Genomic DNA, 20,181 nt, shown 5'->3' with positions numbered 1-20,181 from the left:
TATCACACTTTTATTTGATATTATTAATTACTAGACAAAACATGAAATGAGAGACCTAATTTTAATAATCGTAAAATTATAACGACTAAACATGAATAATTAAAATTAAAACACCAATAAACTAAAAAAGATTCCAACTAAGAGTGTCCATAAGATATCTGTTAATGAACTGATAAATATTTTTTATACTAAGAATAATAGAAAAATATATTAAAAATTAATGAATGACAGTTTTTTTGTACTTTTAATTTCTCAATTAATAATTTAAGAACACTTGTTGTCATTTTTTTAAAAATTAAATTACAACTGAGCATATAAGAAAGTTTTTGTTTTTAATTTGTGGAATTGGGTAGGAGGCGCTGTTGCTATTGATAATTTAATTTAATCCGGTATTGGAATGTGGGGGTGTCCGTGAGGGGTGAGGAGGAACTTAATTTGAACGTTTCCCTCTGACTCTGAGGTTACAAGAATCCTCCACCCAACCTCTGTTGTGTTTCCGGAGATTAGGATCTGGTTGGGAAACTGCTATAGAAGTGTACGGATCTCATCCATCGGGGCATAGCTTGTTTTTGCGATGGGTTGGAGATACAACGCTGGATTGTTCCTCATAGTCACTGTTGTTATTATTTGGGTCACCTCCGCCGAAGTTACCCAGGTACCTTACGCATTCCTAGTCCTAGTCCTATCACACAATCAAAAACAGGATGCAAGTTAATGTTTGACTTGATTTGACTTTATGTTCAAACCTCCAAAATCCTAAGGATCTATTTTTTTTTTTATTATTATTATTACAAATGGAGATACAATATCTAGTGTGGGGAAAGGAAGGGTAGTTGAAGTACAGGCTGCACTTGAGCTACATACAAATGTATTTCAATTTTTATTTTCGATTCTAGGTCAACGATTTTATTAACTCAGCATTTCAACGTTTATGATTCAACTATGTAATCCTACAGTCGAGAACTATGTCCATTGGTGAAGTGGAACTAACAATTAATTCGTATAGCGAACCTGAAAACATTTGGTCATCTTGGTTTTGACTGAATGAGAACTGCATCCCTGTATCATTTCCAGTTATATGTTATATCTGATGTTGCTATATTTTACATGCGTCCACTAGTGGACACTATGCTTGTTGATTTATATTTGCAAGTTATTAGTTTCTCTTGTAACAAAATCTATGATCCATATTTCATTATCTGCACACGGGGAGATCATATTTTCTTCAAACTTCAAACTCCCTTGTTGTTTAAATCCTGCTCGAGGGGTGTCTTAGTAATAGTATCTATTTAATATTTATACATTATCGTGCAACAATGTCAGCATCCAAGTTTTATACCTCCCAATAATTTTTCTGAACAATTTATTTTCTCAACAGGATATTTTTACAGATTATAAGCAGCCATTTGCAGTAACATATCTTGGAGCTTCTCTTATGGTAGTTTACCTCCCAATAGCATTCATTAAGGACTGGTTCTGTAACTTGCTTAAATCCCGCTCCTCTAAAAGTGGTAAAAATGCAGAATGCGTGGATGAGTTTTCTGTCAGGATTAGCTCTCCTCTCAAAAGCAATGGAGTGCAGAAAAACTTTGAACTGGAATTGGGGAGTGTGAATCGAAAAGATAGTGATTTAGACCTTTCAACACTTGCAGAAGTAAAGCCATTAGTAGCTAAATATAATGATAATACTAATGTGCTAAAGGTGGAGAGACAACTTAATGGGAAGGAAATTGCTGCTTATGGATTTTACATTGCACCTATCTGGTTTATAACAGAGGTAAGAGTGATATCACTGTTTTGTTTTGTAGTTAAGAAGCACAAATCTTGCTGTACAACAGATATATGTGGTTATTTCTTTTGTCCATCAAGAAAAGAAAAAGAAAAAACGCTTGATTATCTGTCCTAAAAAGTGGCTACGAGTCTATGAGTTGACAAGATGTGAAATTATATTAAAATCTTATCAGTTAAACTCATAGATAGATGCCTCCTTCAACAATAACTGTCATGGTAGCTGGTTTCCTACAAATTGAATGCTTTTAACTGTTGCGAAATTAATAATTTTTCTTCAAGTTGTTATACACATCATTTATTATGATTGTGCTTTCATTTTATAAACAGGCATTCTATGACTTATAATAGCAGAGCAAAACACACACACACAACACTTTTACAATTCCTTTGGACAAGTGATCCCTCATGGTTGATAACTTGATAAATTGATATTGCATAAACAAATATTATACACCATACATATAGATTAATACATACACTAGGAAAAAGTTCAGCATACCTGACCCCCTCATCGCACGGATAGATGATTCATAAAGCACCTAAGTTCACTACTCCTTTAGGCAGTTAAATGCCTTGCTTTATTCGTGAAATAAGAGATGTTTCCATGCTACTCATACTTAAAACATTTGGTGTTTTTATTTGCTGATCATATTTTATTGATTCTATAGGACTATTTCAACATTTCTTTCATCATTTTATTCCTTTTCTCTGCCTTGATGCTTTCTGTTTCCTCATTGATGCATGCTGAAATTTGATGTTTTTATGCTGTTCTATGAGAAAACTTTAGAAAAGCAGCAGCGGTGCTTTATTAATTTTCTTCTGTTGCTTTCAGTATCTATCAAATGCAGCCCTTGCACGAACAAGTGTTGCAAGTACAACAGTATTATCATCAACTTCAGGACTTTTCACTCTTTTCATTGGTGCATTTATGGGTCAAGACTCTTTAAATGTAGCAAAAGTAGTTGCTGTCTTAGTCAGCATGGCTGGGGTTGTCATGACAACGCTGGGGAAAACTTGGGCTGCAGATGAATCACAATTAAGTGATGCGTAAGCTTTTACTTGGCCTTTTGATGGTCAAAATCACATTTATCAGATTTTTGAGTTTTAACTGATAAGTGGTCGGTCAGTTAAATTAATGTGTAATGTAGTAGGAGCTAGTCCACATTCATCCTACTTTAAAATTTTGGTTCTGCAAACCCTCTTCTCTTTCATACAAATATACAATCCAAGATAAGGAAAAAAGAAAAAAAAATTGCTCTGAATTGCGTTAAATTAAAATTGTCATTTTCTAGTATATAGTTGAAGAACTAGTGTATGTTGAGCCCCCCTGCCCGCCCTGCCATCCTTGTAAAAAAATAAAGCTTCAATTGAATGTTGATGAAGCTTTCGTAGTATTTTTGGCCGAACATTCTTGAAGTAAGTGTTTAAACTGCCTCATATCTTTACATAAATTCCACGTGCAGCCCTCATTTTTCCCCTGTCATTATGATGTAGAGGAGGGGCCAACTCCTTAAATTGGAATCAGAGAGAACCTTGACTGTAGCTGAACATTTCTTGTCCCATACTCAGCCAATGAGACTTTCTTTCCTCTGTCAGTGTCACCCTATAGGGTTGGAAAGAGCAGTCCATTTGTACATAACACGGGTGCATAACTGAACTCTGATTCCAATTTCAAAGTTGAAAAGACATCATATGATGGATGAACTCAAAATCCTAAGAGTTAATTGTATATTACTAAGCCAGCCTCAAAACTCTCTGCACTAATCACTGCTGCTAGTTGCATGATTTTTTCAATGACTTATATAATATTATTGGCTGCCACTACAAATAGAACATAAGTACAAAACAATAAATCATGACTCATATCTTACTTCGGTTTTGATTCTATCATTTATTCATAATTACCTGAAAGTTACACTGAGTAAGTAAACAAAATCCCCATAAATAATTCATGTAAAAATGACAAGAAAAATTGAGGTGCAAAATATAATTTCAATTGGTACTTCTTAGTCCTACTTTGCATTTCTTCAAAATCTATCTCTTTCAGTACATGTTCTTTGATGTATGTGTCATAGATAATGAGGGGACAGAAAGGATCAGATGAAGTGATACAACACTAAAGATAATTACTTCAATCATATAGCAGAGCCTTAGGGAGCCATGTTCTTGTCTTTCATGATATTTGCATTATCCTAGGATGCTATAGGATAGGATGTCATCGGGACTATTTTTATAACTGAGATTGAGTCTTATAAATAAATATATCATTACCAGCTTGTTCTTTGTAATGCTTTTTTTTGGGGCATTGACAGTTGATTGATATTTGTGTTCAGCAGTGGAAAGCACTCTTTAGTTGGAGATCTTTTTGGAATTCTCTCAGCTATGTCATACGGTCTATTTACAGGTTAAGCAATGTCCTGGCTGTTCTGTTTTTATCAGATAATTTAGATAGATCATGACCACTTCAACTCATTACTACTGCAGTTCTTCTTAAGAAGTTTTCTGGTGAAGAAGGAGAAAGGGTTGATGTGCAAAAGCTGTTTGGGTATATTGGATTGTTTACACTTGTAGCACTCTGGTGGCTCGGTAAGTTTTTGCTTTTGCATGCTTCTGTAGTTACTCATCAATGTCAAATAAATGAGGTTCTATGAGAACACTACTTTTTATGTGCTCTTTTATAAGTCGAGCATGAAAAATTTATGCATTGCTACACTAAAGAGATTGCTAATTCTCTTTATACTTCCCACAGTCTGGCCATTGATGGCCTTAGGAATTGAACCCAAATTTACCATTCCCCACTCTGCTAAAGTGGATGAAGTGGTTCTTGCAAATGGATTTATTGGAAGCGTACTTTCAGACTACTTCTGGTACATGAAAAGCCTTATTAATTAAAAGAATTGCAATTACTCAAAATCTTCAAAATCTTATATTATACGTTGTTCCATCTATCCAGGGCACTTTGCGTTGTATGGACTACTCCTCTTGTGGCCACTTTGGGCATGTCACTCACCATTCCTCTTGCTATGGTGGCTGACATGGTAATTCATGGTCGGCATTATTCGGCAGTATACATTCTTGGCTCAGTTCAGGTATTGTTATCTCTAAAGAATTAAAGATTCCTGCGGGAGGATTCTTGTTTATATGCATAAAAAAGGGTCCTATTTGCCTCTTGGTGTTATGATGGTCCTTGCAGTTCAATATCTGTTCAAATAATTTCTCTCTTGTTTTCCTGCTTATTTGTTTGGGCATTTCCATGCTTATGAGTTGTTGGGGGCATGTTTGTGGGGGATTGCCTATTGTTGATCTTGTCCTTTACAAATTGTTGTGGATAATATATTGTTAAATCCTATCATCCTTGTGTTTTTAAGTTGTTTGTCTAGTAACTAAGAATGTGGATTTCATCAAATAAACCCCCATTTTCATCTCCAATCTTGGCATGCATTGTCATATTAGTCCCTACACTACAGAAACATCAATACAAGTCCTCGATCTATGCTTTTGTTAGTCAATTTTGTTCTCCATGTGTGCTTTTGTTTAATACAAGTCCCTAAACATAAGACCTTCATTAGGAACTAATGTGACCGACAAAAATGAGATCAAAGGACTTATTTTCCATTTCTTTAGTTTATGATGAGACACAAGCCAAGATTAGGGACCAAGTTAGGGATGAAAATGGGGGTTTCCTTGGATTTCATCAATGGTGTAGAGTATCTAGCAACTTTATTGATAACTAATATTTGCTGGAGACTTGGTTGATCATCTTTAGTGGAATTTCTTATTCTAACTATGGTTTTTCCATCGACTAATTTAGATTATTGTATGGATCATAGTTTCTCAATTTCTATGCATATCAAGATAAAGAAAAGGCAATTTTCCAATCATTGACTCAAACCCATTGTTATGGATGAATTTATTTTGTTTTAAAAACAACTCAAAATTGAAATGTTATTGAAAGAGCTGTTTTTATTTATAAAAAAACTGATGGAAACAAATCATTTTCAACAATTTTGTTCACATATTAATGTTGGAATTGGTATGGAATTGAGCTGCAGGTATTTGCAGGCTTTGTAATAGCTAATCTTTCAGATCGGTTGACGAAGATGTTGGGATTGTAGCATATTGTTTTCTATATTAATTTTTTTCACAATTGATTCTTTGTTCGGTCCATCATCCGTCCATTGTTCGGTGCTGTACCATGAGACAATGTATATCCTAAATCAATGCGCTGATTGAGTGCTATATTTTATTTTTTTTGTGTATATCATTCTAGAGTGAGGGTTATGTTGTATTCATTATAGGTTTTGAGCTATTAGTCATGGTTCAGATGGATGTAATGAAGCCTTTTTACATTTGTGTATGCAATATTTTTTTCTCCATATAATTTAAGATTAATTTCTTTCTTTCTTTCTTTATTTTAGATATGCTACGATGTACCTCATTTCGCATGCAATGAGTTCCTGCAATTTGTGGTGCATTTATTAATGTAAACATAACCTGCTTAAAGTTTTCGTAAATAAACACCGGTCTAAAAGTAATATTTGTTTTCAGCACTCATTGTTCTTGGATTCACAGTGGATCGCGGCCTTTCAAAAAAAAAAAAACTGTGGATCGTGTAAAATTACAATCTGGCGAACAAAATGAGTGTTCTTAAATTATACATAGTAATAAAGAGTTTACCATAAGAGAGTTAATAATCCAAATTGAATTATTGTATTAAAAAATCTCAGATAATAGGATGTGATTTATGGTTGATGGTGTAAATTTTTTTATGGTGTAATTTAATCAAGCACGAAAATATGGTTTTATATACATTCTGAAAGAAAGATTAAAATAAATAAATAATAAAGAAACGGATAGTTTAATAATTTTTGTTATACTATCATCTTTTTTTATTTTGAAAATTTTTATACTATCATCTAATCAAAATCTAACATATATAATAAATTAATTAGACTTTTATAATAATTATTTTAATAATTGCTACAAAAATATTTCTTTTGTTTCAGATGCATCCGATAAAATTAGAATGATACCAAAAATAAATTTTTATCAATTAATAACGTAAAACTTTTATTTGGATAATATAAAATTATTAAACTCTAAAAAGAAACTAATCAAATGAGTTGATATTAAAATTTGCATATCTCTATACCCTAAAATAAAAACAGGGATTTCTTTTTTAAAAAAACAGGGAATGGATCATAATTTTTCAATAAATTTGATTAATATCATATATTGTTATTATAAAGTGAAAGTATAAAAGGATTAACTAGTGAACAATTTAATCACCAAAAAACCTACAAGTGAGGGATCGCAAAGGAGTGTTTTGGTGCGGGTTAAAATGCAACGATAACGGTTGAAATAGAAAAAAGAAAAACAGTGTTTTGGTGAAGCTGAGAAAACAAAGGTTTAGATCACCTCTGAAATTCTGCTATGGCCTCAACCAGATCACTCATTCTTTGTCTGTTCATTCAACTGTGCTTCTACCTTCTACCCCTCTCATTCGCTCAATCCCCCGCCACCGGGTATCAATTCGATATTCCCTAAACCCTAATTTCACTTTCTATTGACCTTTATTTTAACGAATCAAATTTCTCCAGGTCTGCCGAAGGTTACACCATTTATGGTCGAGTGAAGATCCCCAGTAAGTTCTTACTTTTGTTTCATTTATTTATTTAAATCCTGATTATATTTAGGTGTGTAGTCCGTTCAATTTTAGATGAATAAAGCTATTGAACTTCGATCTGTGAATGAATCGTGTGCTTGTTGTGTGTCTATGGCTAGGTTAGCAGTTTAATACAAGATAGGACAATATAGGTTGTGCCGTGTCATCAAAATTGATTTTTCGATAGTTGTGAGTTGTTGTGACTGGTGATGGTACATGGGTAATCACTCTGTTCAACCTGTTCGTACGAATTTACCAGAGTTATTTGTGCTAATCGAAATTTACCTAGTTTGAGGTTTTTTCCTGGTTATATTTTTTCTTCTGTCATCTCCAACATTTTTTTTCCTTGCACAGCATGATCTTTTCTTTTTTTCTTTAAAAAAAAATTCCTTTGGGTACTGGGTCCTGAGACAAACACCTCATTTTACTTGACAACAAATCTTGTCATTTTTAGGATGTGAAATTTAATGTGGCAAGAGCTTAAAAATTTACATCTGAATTAAAATGTGGATGAGTTCAAAGCTTGTTGGTTGCTTATGTCTCATGGTGTTTAATCAAGTCAAATTTAGCCAGGTTTTAGGAAAGTCGATGGTTTGGTTACCAGGAGATTGAAATGGCAAAATTTATTTGTTTATTATTCTTGATGCATACTGTTTGTTGCATATCTATTCTCTGACTGCACATGGGTTTGCTATAGCAGTATAGCCTATGAATTTGATTGTATATTGATATTGGTAAGTCCTTGTGGCAGGTGTGGGAACAAAAGATTATATTCTTCCTGGAAAAATTTCAAATGTCAAAGTCATACTCAATGGTGGTCAAAGAGTTACTTTTCTGAGGCCTGATGGATATTTCGCATTGTATCCTTTCATTTTCAACTTAATTTCTACTTCTGTTTAATTTGCATGATGACTGTTTTGGGGATATTAAGCCCAATTTAATTCTATCTCTCCTCATCTTGTTCTTGATTTTAAGAAGTTGTAGTTAATGCTGGCAAATCATTGTTAAGAGATGATTTAATTCCTTAACGTGTATACTTTAAGCCACAATGTTCCTGCCGGGACACATCTAATTGAAGTGGCTGCAATAGGCTATTTCTTTTCTCCGGTGGATACTCAACCTGAAAATTACGTCTCAATTCTTTTCACCTAATATAATTTTTTTTCCATGTATGCTCATTTAGTAAACTGTTGTGTTTATTATGAAAAAAGGTACGAGTTGATGTAAGTGCCAGACACCATGGCAAAATTCAGGCAGCACTGACAGAAAATAGGAGGGGACTTAGTGAGTTTGTCTTGGAGCCATTGAAGGATGAACAATATTATGAGGTTGGTTTAGACTTACAAAGTTCTTGTTTGTGTTCCCTTGTTCCCCTCCCATTCCTTCAAATTATTGTCCAAATGTCCACATGGTGTTATCTTGTTTTGCTACAGGTTAGGGAGCCATTCTCTATTATGTCCATTGTGAAAAGTCCAATGGGTCTGATGATGGGATTTATGCTGATTGTTGTCTTCCTCATGCCCAAATTAATGGAGAACATGGGTATGCTTTCTAAAATTTATCTGCAAACTTTTCTCATTTCCTGTGTCATGTCTATATATGTATGGCTGTGCTTGCTTTGTATGGGTGAAATGTTTACTTATTTACTTCAGGAAAAGTTTTTGAGATTGGTCCTATACCATAGTTGCTATTTGTGTTTCTTATCATATATTAAAATATGAATATCAGGTTGAATCAGAAGCACCTTCAAGTTGAATTATCTGAAGCGACTTCTATCTTTCTCAGTTTCTCCCTCCCTCTCCATTCTCGAAGAAAAAATTTCTTGCATGATGTTTTCTTATGATTGAGTGATTTGGGTCATAATTGAATACTTTGCAATCCTGCATGAGCTTTGCTATTTTATGTTAATACATTTACTTGTTAAAAAATCGGCCATGAATTATGCATCTTTAGCATGTTTGAATTAATTTCATGGTGAGAAGTAACGCAACAAATAGTTGCTTTTACTTTTTCATGGCATCACCATGATATTGTGAGTTAGCATTGATTCTTGTGTGCTATGTTATCCAAAAACACTTTTTGGGCTTCTACTAATTTTTTCATGCATGGTTATCAAACTTGATGAGTTTATGAAGAAAAACTTGTTAACTAATCAGTAACTCCCAGTTGATGAAAACTCAGATAAACTAGGAAAAATGATGAAAATCTTGTTCAACTTTACTCTTTTGCATAAAATGTGCTGATGGCTTCATTGTATTTTCGTGGACACAGATCCAGAAGAAATGAGGCGTGCACAAGAAGAAATGAGAAATCAAGGAGTTCCATCTTTAGCAAGCCTGTTACCTGGTGCTGCAAGAAGCAACTAGGTGTATGAGTAACGGAAAACCAGTGAGCAAGTTGGTTACCCCCAAGCAGGAGCTGAAAAAATGACATACGATGATTGGAGAATTTTCTTGTGACAAATTGATAGCGATGGAAATCTTTCGATTATTTATGTAGTGAATTAGTAAAAATTTGAAATTTCTGATAGAGGTTTATATGTTTGATTTGAACAGTCGGGAGTAGGTTTCTACGTAATTCTTGTTCACTTTCTCGTCAATGTTGATAACCATGCACTGATGGATGATTTTTTTTTTTTTGGTTTACTTATAGAAACTGTTAATTTCCACTTTTGGTCCTTTTGCTTGAAAAAGGAATTGATTTATGATCTGTTTTGGCCGCATTGCTCTAGTTAATATAAATGTGTAAATTATATAACATTTCATATACCGGTAGGGTTAGTTTAAGTCTAGTAGAAGAAATTAGTTTCCATAATATGACAAATTAATATTCAAATATCTGTTTATAAATGTTTAAATCTAGTGTCTAATTCTACTTTAAATAAGATTGCCTTTGAAGAAAAATATTTGGGGGGAAAAATATAACATATGATATGATTTAAAGATTGAATTGATATAATAAATTATGTATGGATAACGTTTTTCATAATTTCATATAAGAGAAAATAAAATAAAATTAGTTTATAATTTAAAAACTATCTAATGTTACAGTTTTGTTGTTGCCGAATAGATAATAAATTTTGATTCAATAAAAATTCAATTTTTTTTACTAGTACATGAATTTTATTGAATTTGACTTTTAAGTTATCCATGACTAATTTAACGATGATAAAAAATTGAATAGAAAAATAAATTTTATCGTGTTTGATATCTAAGTTCTGCAGGTAAAATATCCATGTACCAAAAAAAAAAGGCATTTAACTGTCTGGTAGTGATACGCTAATAAACGATAACATTAGAGAGGGAATTGGGATGAGCTCTTCTGAGTGAAGCAGGTGACTGCGAGAGAGGGTGCAAAAATGAGCACGGTGTCTCTTCTCAAGTGCTACAGACCCTTTTTCTCTATGCTTTTCCCTCACTCTGCCCCACCCAGACCCCACGCCTCCATCTTCAGGAGGAAAAACTTCCCTTCTTTTTGCGCCACCTCATCTCCGCCGCCGTTGACGGCGGAGAAGGGTTGCGGCAAATTCGACTCCGAGGGTCTCGCCTTGCCGGAGGTGTGGCTGCACAACACCATGAGTAAGACGAAGGAGCTCTTCAAACCCAAAGTGGATTCCAAAGTGGGAATGTACGTGTGCGGCGTCACCGCTTACGATCTCAGCCATATTGGACATGCTCGCGTATACGTCAATTTCGACCTTCTTTACAGGTTTCTCTCTTCACACACATTTCATTCAATTCAACCATATCCTTCTTTTCCTTTTGCTACTAATTGCTTTTCCTTTTCTGCTCGGTTTGGCAATTAGGCAGATACTTTAAGCATTTGGGATTTCAAGTCTGTTATGTTCGCAATTTTACTGACGTAGATGACAAGGTCAGTGCCCCCTTGGTGTTTTGTCAATAATTACTTCTCTTTCTTATTTACAAATTGGCGTCCTTGAGGCATTTTCCTTCGTTATTTTGTAATGCATCTTTCAGCTTATTACTTGGTTCGTGTTTTAGTAATTTCATTCCACCTTTGCTTTCATTAGGTTAAGGTGTTAAGCTTTTGGCTTGTTGAAAATATTAATAACTTGACAGCTAAAGAAATAAAAGTCTTCAAAATGATATTTTTGGAACTTGGTAGTTGGTACTTATTGTTTTAACTTTACACTGAGTAGAGGATGGTAATAAGGTGAGGAATCTTTGATGGGTTTGAACTAGGGTCCTGTTTGGATAAACTTCTCTATAAGCACTTATAGGAAAAGAAAATAATAAGATAAAGCGAAATGTATTTTTGTACATTCATCTTAGCTTTTGGAGAAGTTGGATGATGAGATGACTTCTATAAAAGTTTAGTACACTGACTTTAACTTATGGAGAATCTCAATTCATTTTACCTTTTTATTTTCTTCTCCTATAAGTGCTTATAGAGAAGTTTATCCAGATAGGAACATCTTGGCTCTTGGCCATTCACTTGTTACCTATAAATAGTATATTTTTTATCATTTAGAGTCTAGAGCTTAAGAATTTTTTAATCATATCCATTTGTTACAAATGCAAAGTACCCACTGCTTTTTAATTGCTATTACAGGATCTTAGTCTGCACTTTTCAAATTATGTAGATAATTGCTAGAGCAAAGGAGTTAGGAGAAGATCCAATCAGTTTGAGCCGGCGCTATTGTGAAGAGTTCTGTCAAGACATGGTAACTCTTAATTGTCTGTCTCCCTCTGTGGAACCAAAGGTCTCAGAGCACATGCCCCAAATCATTGATATGATTGAGAAGGTACCATTGCTGCCCATTTTACTGTGGTATTAAAACGGATGCAAAAAGATTGATAAAATTCAGACTGTTTTTCATTTTTAATTTCTAAGGAAGCTTACTTGGATAAGTTATTGGTATATGATTATGAAATTCTTCTGTTCATAGTTTATTATCAATCTCTCTTTTGTTAATCTGCTTAAGAAATATGATGTTGATACGTTGTTGATCAGTTAACATTCTCGTTGACAGATTCTTAATAATGGGTATGCCTACATTGTTGATGGGGACGTATACTTTAATGTAGAAAAATTTCCAGAATATGGGAAACTATCTAGTCGAGATCTAGAAGATAATCGAGCTGGTGAGAGGGTTGCAGTCGATTCAAGGAAGAAAAATCCTGCTGATTTTGCTCTTTGGAAGGTATAATACATCAGTACTAATAATGATAACACGGATTTGTTAAACATGTTGATTTCATTATATATTACAAATAAATGATTATTATATTCTTGAAATCTTAATATAGTTTGGAACTTACTTAAGGTGGATTTCCAATGCTATTCTGCAGTCTGCAAAGCCGGGGGAGCCATTTTGGGAGAGTCGCTGGGGTCCTGGAAGACCTGGGTGGCATATTGAATGCAGTGCCATGAGTGCAGCTTATCTTGGTTACTCTTTTGATATCCATGGTGGAGGAATCGACCTTGTGTTTCCTCACCATGAAAATGAAATTGCTCAGAGTTGTGCTGCATGTAAGAAAAGTGATATAAGTGTATGGATGCACAATGGTTTTGTCACCATTGACTCTGTCAAAATGTCAAAATCTTTGGGGAATTTTTTCACAATACGTCAGGTGAGACATTCCTGATGGTATGAACTTATCCTGTTTGAGTCTATTGTCATCTTTTATTAGACAAAAACTATTAAGTCTATCATTAAGGACCCACAGTTTCTATTTGTTGATGATTACCATTCAAAGGGTTACATTCTGATGCCACAAACATTGTTTTACTAGGTTATAGACATTTACCATCCACTGGCTTTGAGATATTTTTTGATGAGCGCACATTATCGATCTCCTATTAACTACTCAAATATACAGCTTGAAAGTGCTTCAGACCGTGTTTTTTATATATATGAGGTACTACTTTCTTTAGAAATTACCTTATTTGTCTTTGATGTGTGCTTCTCTTTCCATACAGTTTGCACACTTCATCTTTTAGGCATTTTCCTCCTGGATGTTCTTAATTGGGCTTACTTCTTTATTGTGTCATTGTATATGTTGTGTGGACGTATCTTGAAAGTTTCATGTGTTTGCAGACATTACATGAATGTGAAAGCTTTTTGAATCAGCATGATCAGACAATTAGGAAGGATTCCATCCCACCGGATACCTTGGATATTATTGATAAGTTCCATGATGTTTTTTTGACCTCGATGTCGGATGATCTTCACACTCCTGTTGTATTGGCTGGAATGTCCGATCCATTAAAATCAATCAATGATTTGCTACATACCCGTAAGGTGCGATATTTTTTCATATGTATCTGAAGTTATTATTTAATTACAATTTAAGATTGATTTTGAATGAGATCAAGGTTTGGAAATGAATATTTTTCACAGTAATTAGTCATGCTTTTGGTGTGCAATTTTGTTTTAGTTTAATGTCAATATATTGAACTTCAGGTTTTGGTTATACTTATATCTAACAATCCATCTTGCTTCAAGCAAATCTATATTTCAAGTTGTTTACTTGCTAAGTGTTATATGATGCCAATGACCTAATCTTAGCAAAGGTTGAACAAAAGGGTTTTGTGCAGATCTCTTCATGGGTTTGCATTTCTAAAGATGTGGTCTCTAATTATGTTGTTTCAGAGTTTCAATGCTAGAAATGCATTTTGTGGATGATATTATCTGAATGCTTGGCACATAAATAAATAAAGTATATCTCACATAAATGCTGTTTATAACATTTCCATCTTCATAATCCTCTCAGGGGAAAAAACAACAATTTCGAATTGAATCACTTTCAGCTTTGGAGAAGAGCGTCAGGGATGTCCTTACTGTTTTAGGACTTATGCCTGCAAGTTACTTTGAGGTATGAATACGTTGAAGTGATTGCTTTCTGTCACTGTTTTCCAATTTTTTTGCATGTGAGATATATCAAACCCAACAATTTTATTGGGAGTACAAATCCCTAATTTATGTCTACTCAACACTCAACAGAAATTCCATTAAGGAGTGGAAATTTATTTCCTTTATCTTTTTTTGCTGTTGTATAATTGTTATTTTTTGAACTATTTAAACAATCCTTTTTTATGGGATATATATTTATTTCACATAGATTTACTTCTGGTTTTTCCAGTATAATACTTCTGATCTATTTTCTACATTTCCCCACTCATCAGATAAGGATTGACTCAGTGAACCGTCCCAATTTTTTTCTAAATTCTTGAATTCCCATTCAATTCTGGGAGGTGTTTAAATGGAGGTTCCTATTCTTTTTTGGTGCCCCCTGCATTATTGACCATTGGATTCGACATCGAGATTAATCTAACAATCAATAATACTTCCACCCAGTCTGAAGTTGCTACAACAATAATAGACTTCCACAAAATTCTCCTTAATGATACTGTAATATATATAGAGCATAACTTGCATGCATAGTTGTTGGGTTTTATATGGATCTCTACAGTGAGTTTGTATAGATCTAGAGGTAAATCTAATGGTGTGAAATGTGAATAGGTTTGAGATTTTGTTTCTCTGAATTTGTGTAACATAATCCATACTGTTCTGTTAAATGCTTAATATTTCTTGTTTGTAATCATTGTTTCATGCTGCAGGTTTTGCAGCAGCTTAAGGAAAAAGCTTTAAAGCGTGCAAACTTGACGGAAGACGACGTCTTGCAGAAAATTGAAGAACGGGCTGCTGCTAGAATTCAAAAGGAGTATGCTAAATCGGATGCAATTAGGAAGGATTTGGCTGTTGTTGGTATTACTCTTATGGACAGTCCAAATGGCACAACTTGGAGGCCTGCCATTCCTCTTCCACTTCAAGAGCTGCTCTAAGTCAAGAGTTGTTCAACATCTCCAAAGCAAAACCAAGAAATGTAAGTTACTAGTTCTGGTATATGGAAATTAATTATAAGGGATGTCACGGGTGTATCTCGCTATCAACTTCTCAGAATGATAAAGGCGACCCCTTCTTGATTCTTGATGCCTTAAACACATGGATTACAATTTACGTTTTAATAGAGATGTGTTTAGTGTATTGTGTTGGTGAACAATATTGAATTTTTTTTTTTTTCATATACCGGGCTATTTAACCCCTAGAATATTGAGAGTTGCAACAAATTTGAGTGAGTTTCAGATTAATATTAAAATAAATAATCGCAGTATCACTAGAGTAGTCTTATGTTTCTACTTTCTGGAGTAGCTTCGGCTTAATATTTAGAAAGCCATTTTTTTGTGGTGATAATGAATTTTCTGTTGTTTTTTTCCTGGATCTTTATTGCTGTTATTTAAAGAAATGGACCCCCAGAGCTAGATCACGAGAAAACCGTTGCATTATCTATGATAATCAGCCGATATGCTCACAAGAATCAATTTTAGAATTGAGAACCTACTTTGACTAAACCTTTGTAGGTCAAGACGATAGGATTGCTCAAGTCATATAATAAGGGATATTTTGTTCATGTTCGGTGTGGATGTACGTGGGTGATGCAAAATTAGAACTGAGATTAAATTGAGTTAAACTCAATTCTAATGGCATCTTTGGGAAAGAGATGAAATAGAAAAAGAAAGAAATATAGATAATAATGCATTTTTTGTTGTTTAGTTAAAGAGAAGAAAAAGTTGTCTTTTATATTCTATTCAAATTTCCATTTCCTCTATTCATTATAAAGGGTTTTTTGCTTCTTCAAAAAAAAAAAAAAAAAGAGTATTTTGATTGCATACCAGTGACAAGTGAAATATTAACAATCTTAAACAAGGGCATGCTTGAATTGGATATTAGCAGAATTCTTTGTTAAAAAATAATTTATATTTGAACATAGTAATTTAAAAAAAAAATTAGAAGAATTAATCTTTCTTAGATGGTAAAATAAGCTTTTTTTTTAAAATGAACTTAATTTTAAAATGTAAATATAAGTTTTAAAACATTTAGAATAATGATAATATAAATTTTTATATTATTATTCAATCATAAAATACAATAATTTATTTTTAATTTTTTATAATAAAAGAAGTGTTAAGAACACATTTCTTCACTTAGTGTTGTTAGTACTTAAAATTTAAAACATACTAGTATTTTTTTACATGGCACTGTTGAGGGTGGAAGACTCTGTCATGGTATCAGACAGAACACTGTTGGGTTACAACTACGGAAGATAAGTACAATTGCGTATCATGTAAACATCAAATAAAGCTTCCATATTATCATATCATAGGAGGCGGTCCCACACAGACAAGCAAACTCCACCAGCTGTGTCCAAATTCACAAACATGAGACCAACATCAGCTTTTGTTTTCTCACGCGCAGCAAGGCACGTGGAAAACACCCCTAGCCAAAACTCGAGGGGATTTTATTTTTAATAACCCCAAAAAAAAACACCCAAATGTTATGCCCTCAATTATTTGCTTGAAGTCTCAATTTTTTTTCTTTCTAAAATTGTATTTTTGGTTGAAGTCTCATCGTGCAAGCAGGACATTACAAGTGACAATCAACATTTTGTGGTAGTCATAGTTTAAATTTAGATTTAAAATTATATTTACAGATATAATTGAACGATTATTTTCGTGAATAAATTTCAAAGAGACTAAAATAAAATTTAAAAATAATTAAGGGATAAAAATATAATTTTACTTTTTTTTATTTAAAATCTCATAGACTTTAAATAAAAAAAAATATGTCTCCTGGATTTTAGCACCTCCCCATGAAAAATTTATAGAAAAGTAATTTTGATGAAATGGAGAAAAGATAGAACGTAATTTAGTTTTTTCACGCACAATATTATTTAAAAAAAAACGTGAAATAGAGAACTTTTTTTATAGGAAAACAATAATGAAATAGAGAACTGAGAACCCCTGTACAAAAACAATGACGAATATTAAAAAGGGACCATAAACATTGACCCATCTGAAGAGATGGAGTGACAAAATCAGTGTCCTGCAATAATGCTTTTTTCATAGAGCTTCAATAAATATTCATTGATTAATTACAAATATAATTATGGTACTCTTTTATTTAATGTTTAATGGTATATGGATACTTGGTAATTAAATGTATAATATTAAGTTATTAATAATTGATAATAGTAATTTTTATAATTAAAAATAAAAGATTATTTGAATATTTGTATTGTGTACACACAATTAAAAGCAATAAATTAACCATTATATCCTCTCTTTTTTGTCCGTATTAACCATTCTATCCTTAAAATGGACGAGAAAGTTTTTCCTAAAGCAACATCAAACTTATTTACTACTTTTTAATATATGAAAATTGTCTATCTTCAATTGCGATAATCTCAAAGTTTGCCTTTAGCAATTTCGTGACAAATGAAAAGTTTATTCCTGCTTCAAGAAACGAAATGTGTAAATGTGAGGAAAGAAATTTAAAACATAAAAAAGGAAGAAGGCAAAAATAAGAACAATATAAGATGGAAAACAAAAAGGCCTACAAAAGGGGAGGGATACATACCTCAACAACAATCAAAATATGCAAACAAAGATGATGTAGGAAGAGAAAATAACCTAGTTCATGTGACAATAAAAAATTGAAATAGAGTTTTTCTTTTTGAAGTGAAAATTGAGCTTATTGAATGAGTGGGAAGTAGAGTTATATAGACAATTAGACATTTGAGAGAGAAAAAAAAAGACTTAATTACAAAAATAGTCTTCATATTTATCCCAACTCACTAAATCGGTCACCCTATATTTTAACTTGTTATTAGAGTCTTTTTTTTTTTCAAATTGATTATTTAAGTCTCCATTGATAAAATTGGAGGTTGGCAACGTCATCACTAACATATCATTGTCTTATTAATTATTAATTTTTATTCATCATCTTATTGACTAATTAGATAATGACATGTAACAATCAATAATTTTCCTTAACAGTTAACGTCAAATTTTTACTTAAATTACACTAACAATCAATTTGAAAAAACAAAGAATAAATTAAAATCCAGGGAGGTTATTTTTACAATTAAGAAAGAAAAAAAAAGGAGTTGATTCAAAGCCACCTGAAGTAAGCGCATTCAATGAAAAAAGACAATAATAAATACAGAAGAAAAATAAAGGGAGTGAGTTATGGAGGATAAAATTAAAAATATTTAATAAAAAAAAACTTACTTGAATACGTGCAGCCACATTTAAAAGCAATAAATATATAGCATTAATTTTAAGCGAAGTAATAAATTAACCATTCTATCTTTACTCTTAAATGTCATAGAGAGACACCGACCTTATTTACTTTTAATATATAAGGATGAAGACAAGAATAAGAATAAAGATAAAAAAAAAATATATTGATCGAAGGTAATAATAAATGTATTTTTTCTTAATGACGTGTATCATTAATTGCATATTTAATAGTAATAAAATATTGCACTCTTTGCAATTAATGTATAATCCATGTAGAATTAAATTTGATAAAAAATGATAAATAAAAATATTTTATACTCAACAAAATGTTTTGATATTATAACACAATAGTATGGGTAATAACTTTAATATTTATACTTTACTCTATTGGGTACTTAAATGTCCATACATGTACATGTTGTTTATACTTTAAACAATATAAAATGTTTAAAAAACATTATAAAAAATTTAAAATATATAATATTAATTAAAAATATGATAATAATTAAATTAAAATATCATGTAAAGATATTTTATGAAGCATAATCATAATCCTAAAACATTACAAAAATTAAAATATTATTCAAAGATCTTTTACAATATGATCTTTTAGCAAATAAAAAATGTGTTTTTTTTTAAAATACTCATACTCAACCTTTTACACATTAAATAGATAATTATCTTATTCGTCATGAGTAATTTTACCGGGTCTAATATTCATTTTAATTCCTACTATTTTTTATTTATATGAATTGGATATAAGTATCACGGTGTTTATAACATTTCACTCACATTGTCATTGTTACTAGACATATAAAAAATAAATTATTGATTGGTGTATTCTTATTTTGTTTGTGAGTGTCACGTAATTCTTGTGTGTGTGGATTTTAAAAAGAAATGAATAATGAGGATGATAAATAAAATAAATGATGAGAATGAAAAATAATTCTAAAAGTGCGTTTGGATAAAGAATTTTAAATGAGAAAGTAATTTATCAGAGAATTTAAATATCTTTAATCTAAAATTCATTGTTTTGATGTTTTTTATGAATAATTTAAATTTTTGAAATTTTAAAACAGAATTTTAAAAAACTAAAAATGTGAAATTTTAATTTCTTTCTAAAATGTGAGAAATTGAAATTATCTTATTTGAGAATAACCTTTCAAAATATTTGCATATTTTCTTTATAATTTTCATGCTCTCTTTCACCTAAAAATTCCTGAGATTTCGTTCTCAGGGTGATGATCCTCTTCTTTTTACATTCATTTTCTTTCACTCTCATAATTTTAATTTTTTTATCCAAACACAAAATTTTGAAAAAAAAGAATTTCAATTAATGTATTTAAAATTTTTAAAATATAAAATTTCTAAAAATTTTAAATTTCCTCATTCAAATACACTCTAAAATAGTTATTGTTGGAGTAATTCATAGCATTCAATCTTTCACTCTCATTTGAGTATTCATTCTTGTTTTCTTATGAAGTGATGAATTTCATCTTTTTATGTTTTTAAATTTAATATCAATTGAATGGTTAAACGGTCTCTAAGTGAATATTAAAAATAGATTTTAAATATAAATATTTTATCTTCAAAATTCAAATATATTCTTAACATTTGAT

The 20,181-nt window shown here is 31.9% G+C and overlaps 3 protein-coding genes across 6 annotated transcripts; all 3 read left to right on the top strand.

Moving 5' to 3' along the window:
• The first annotated feature begins 335 nt into the window (after nt 1–335).
• LOC114414962 (uncharacterized transporter C405.03c-like) lies at nt 336–6,191 on the top strand. Of its 2 annotated transcripts, none has more exons than XM_028379429.1 (8): nt 336–655; nt 1,379–1,777; nt 2,624–2,838; nt 4,128–4,195; nt 4,276–4,377; nt 4,541–4,658; nt 4,745–4,880; nt 5,844–6,191. In XM_028379429.1, the coding sequence occupies exons 1-8, from the start codon at nt 575–577 to the stop codon at nt 5,904–5,906; spliced, it is 1,182 nt and encodes a 393-aa protein (XP_028235230.1). In that variant the 5' UTR covers nt 336–574; the 3' UTR covers nt 5,907–6,191. The 2 variants fall into 2 exon arrangements, with proteins under 2 accessions (XP_028235230.1, XP_028235229.1); XM_028379428.1 differs by having other exon boundaries at nt 4,125–4,195.
• Nucleotides 6,192–7,090: 899 nt separating this feature from the next.
• On the top strand, nt 7,091–10,178 carry LOC114414961 (ER membrane protein complex subunit 7 homolog). The gene is made up of 7 exons (XM_028379427.1): nt 7,091–7,316; nt 7,392–7,435; nt 8,208–8,316; nt 8,500–8,563; nt 8,668–8,784; nt 8,890–8,998; nt 9,728–10,178. The coding sequence occupies exons 1-7, from the start codon at nt 7,225–7,227 to the stop codon at nt 9,820–9,822; spliced, it is 630 nt and encodes a 209-aa protein (XP_028235228.1). The 5' UTR covers nt 7,091–7,224; the 3' UTR covers nt 9,823–10,178.
• A 551-nt stretch (nt 10,179–10,729) lies between these two features.
• On the top strand, nt 10,730–15,600 carry LOC114414959 (cysteine--tRNA ligase, chloroplastic/mitochondrial-like). 3 transcript variants are annotated; one of them, XM_028379424.1, is made up of 9 exons: nt 10,730–11,164; nt 11,266–11,329; nt 12,060–12,221; nt 12,450–12,620; nt 12,769–13,050; nt 13,213–13,338; nt 13,518–13,721; nt 14,194–14,295; nt 15,041–15,600. In XM_028379424.1, exons 1-9 carry the CDS (start codon nt 10,815–10,817, stop codon nt 15,263–15,265), a joined length of 1,686 nt encoding a protein of 561 aa, XP_028235225.1. In that variant the 5' UTR covers nt 10,730–10,814; the 3' UTR covers nt 15,266–15,600. The 3 variants fall into 3 exon arrangements, with proteins under 3 accessions (XP_028235225.1, XP_028235226.1, XP_028235227.1); XM_028379425.1 differs by having other exon boundaries at nt 11,000–11,164; nt 11,262–11,329; XM_028379426.1 differs by lacking the exon at nt 10,730–11,164 and having other exon boundaries at nt 11,262–11,329; nt 12,029–12,221.
• The last annotated feature ends 4,581 nt before the right edge of the window (nt 15,601–20,181 follow it).

The sequence above is a fragment of the Glycine soja genome, chromosome 6 (genome assembly GCF_004193775.1).
Source record: "Glycine soja cultivar W05 chromosome 6, ASM419377v2, whole genome shotgun sequence".
NCBI lineage: Eukaryota > Viridiplantae > Streptophyta > Magnoliopsida > Fabales > Fabaceae > Glycine > Glycine soja.
Note: the sequence above shows the minus strand (reverse complement) of the source record. Positions and strands in the feature narration are given on the sequence as shown.

Excerpts from the sequence above, each read along its gene's own strand:
- LOC114414962 (XM_028379428.1), top strand. The coding sequence starts at position 575 with ATGGGTTGGAGATACAACGCTGGATTGTTCCTCATAGTCACTGTTGTT. Across the intron at positions 4,659-4,744 it reads GTACTTTCAGACTACTTCTG|GGCACTTTGCGTTGTATGGA; the intron begins GTACATGAAAAG and ends CCATCTATCCAG. Across the intron at positions 4,881-5,843 it reads ACATTCTTGGCTCAGTTCAG|GTATTTGCAGGCTTTGTAAT; the intron begins GTATTGTTATCT and ends ATTGAGCTGCAG.
- LOC114414961 (XM_028379427.1), top strand. The coding sequence starts at position 7,225 with ATGGCCTCAACCAGATCACTCATTCTTTGTCTGTTCATTCAACTGTGC. Across the intron at positions 8,564-8,667 it reads TAGGCTATTTCTTTTCTCCG|GTACGAGTTGATGTAAGTGC; the intron begins GTGGATACTCAA and ends TTATGAAAAAAG. Across the intron at positions 8,785-8,889 it reads AGGATGAACAATATTATGAG|GTTAGGGAGCCATTCTCTAT; the intron begins GTTGGTTTAGAC and ends GTTTTGCTACAG.
- LOC114414959 (XM_028379424.1), top strand. The coding sequence starts at position 10,815 with ATGAGCACGGTGTCTCTTCTCAAGTGCTACAGACCCTTTTTCTCTATG. Across the intron at positions 13,051-13,212 it reads ATTTTTTCACAATACGTCAG|GTTATAGACATTTACCATCC; the intron begins GTGAGACATTCC and ends TTGTTTTACTAG. Across the intron at positions 13,722-14,193 it reads ATTTGCTACATACCCGTAAG|GGGAAAAAACAACAATTTCG; the intron begins GTGCGATATTTT and ends TAATCCTCTCAG.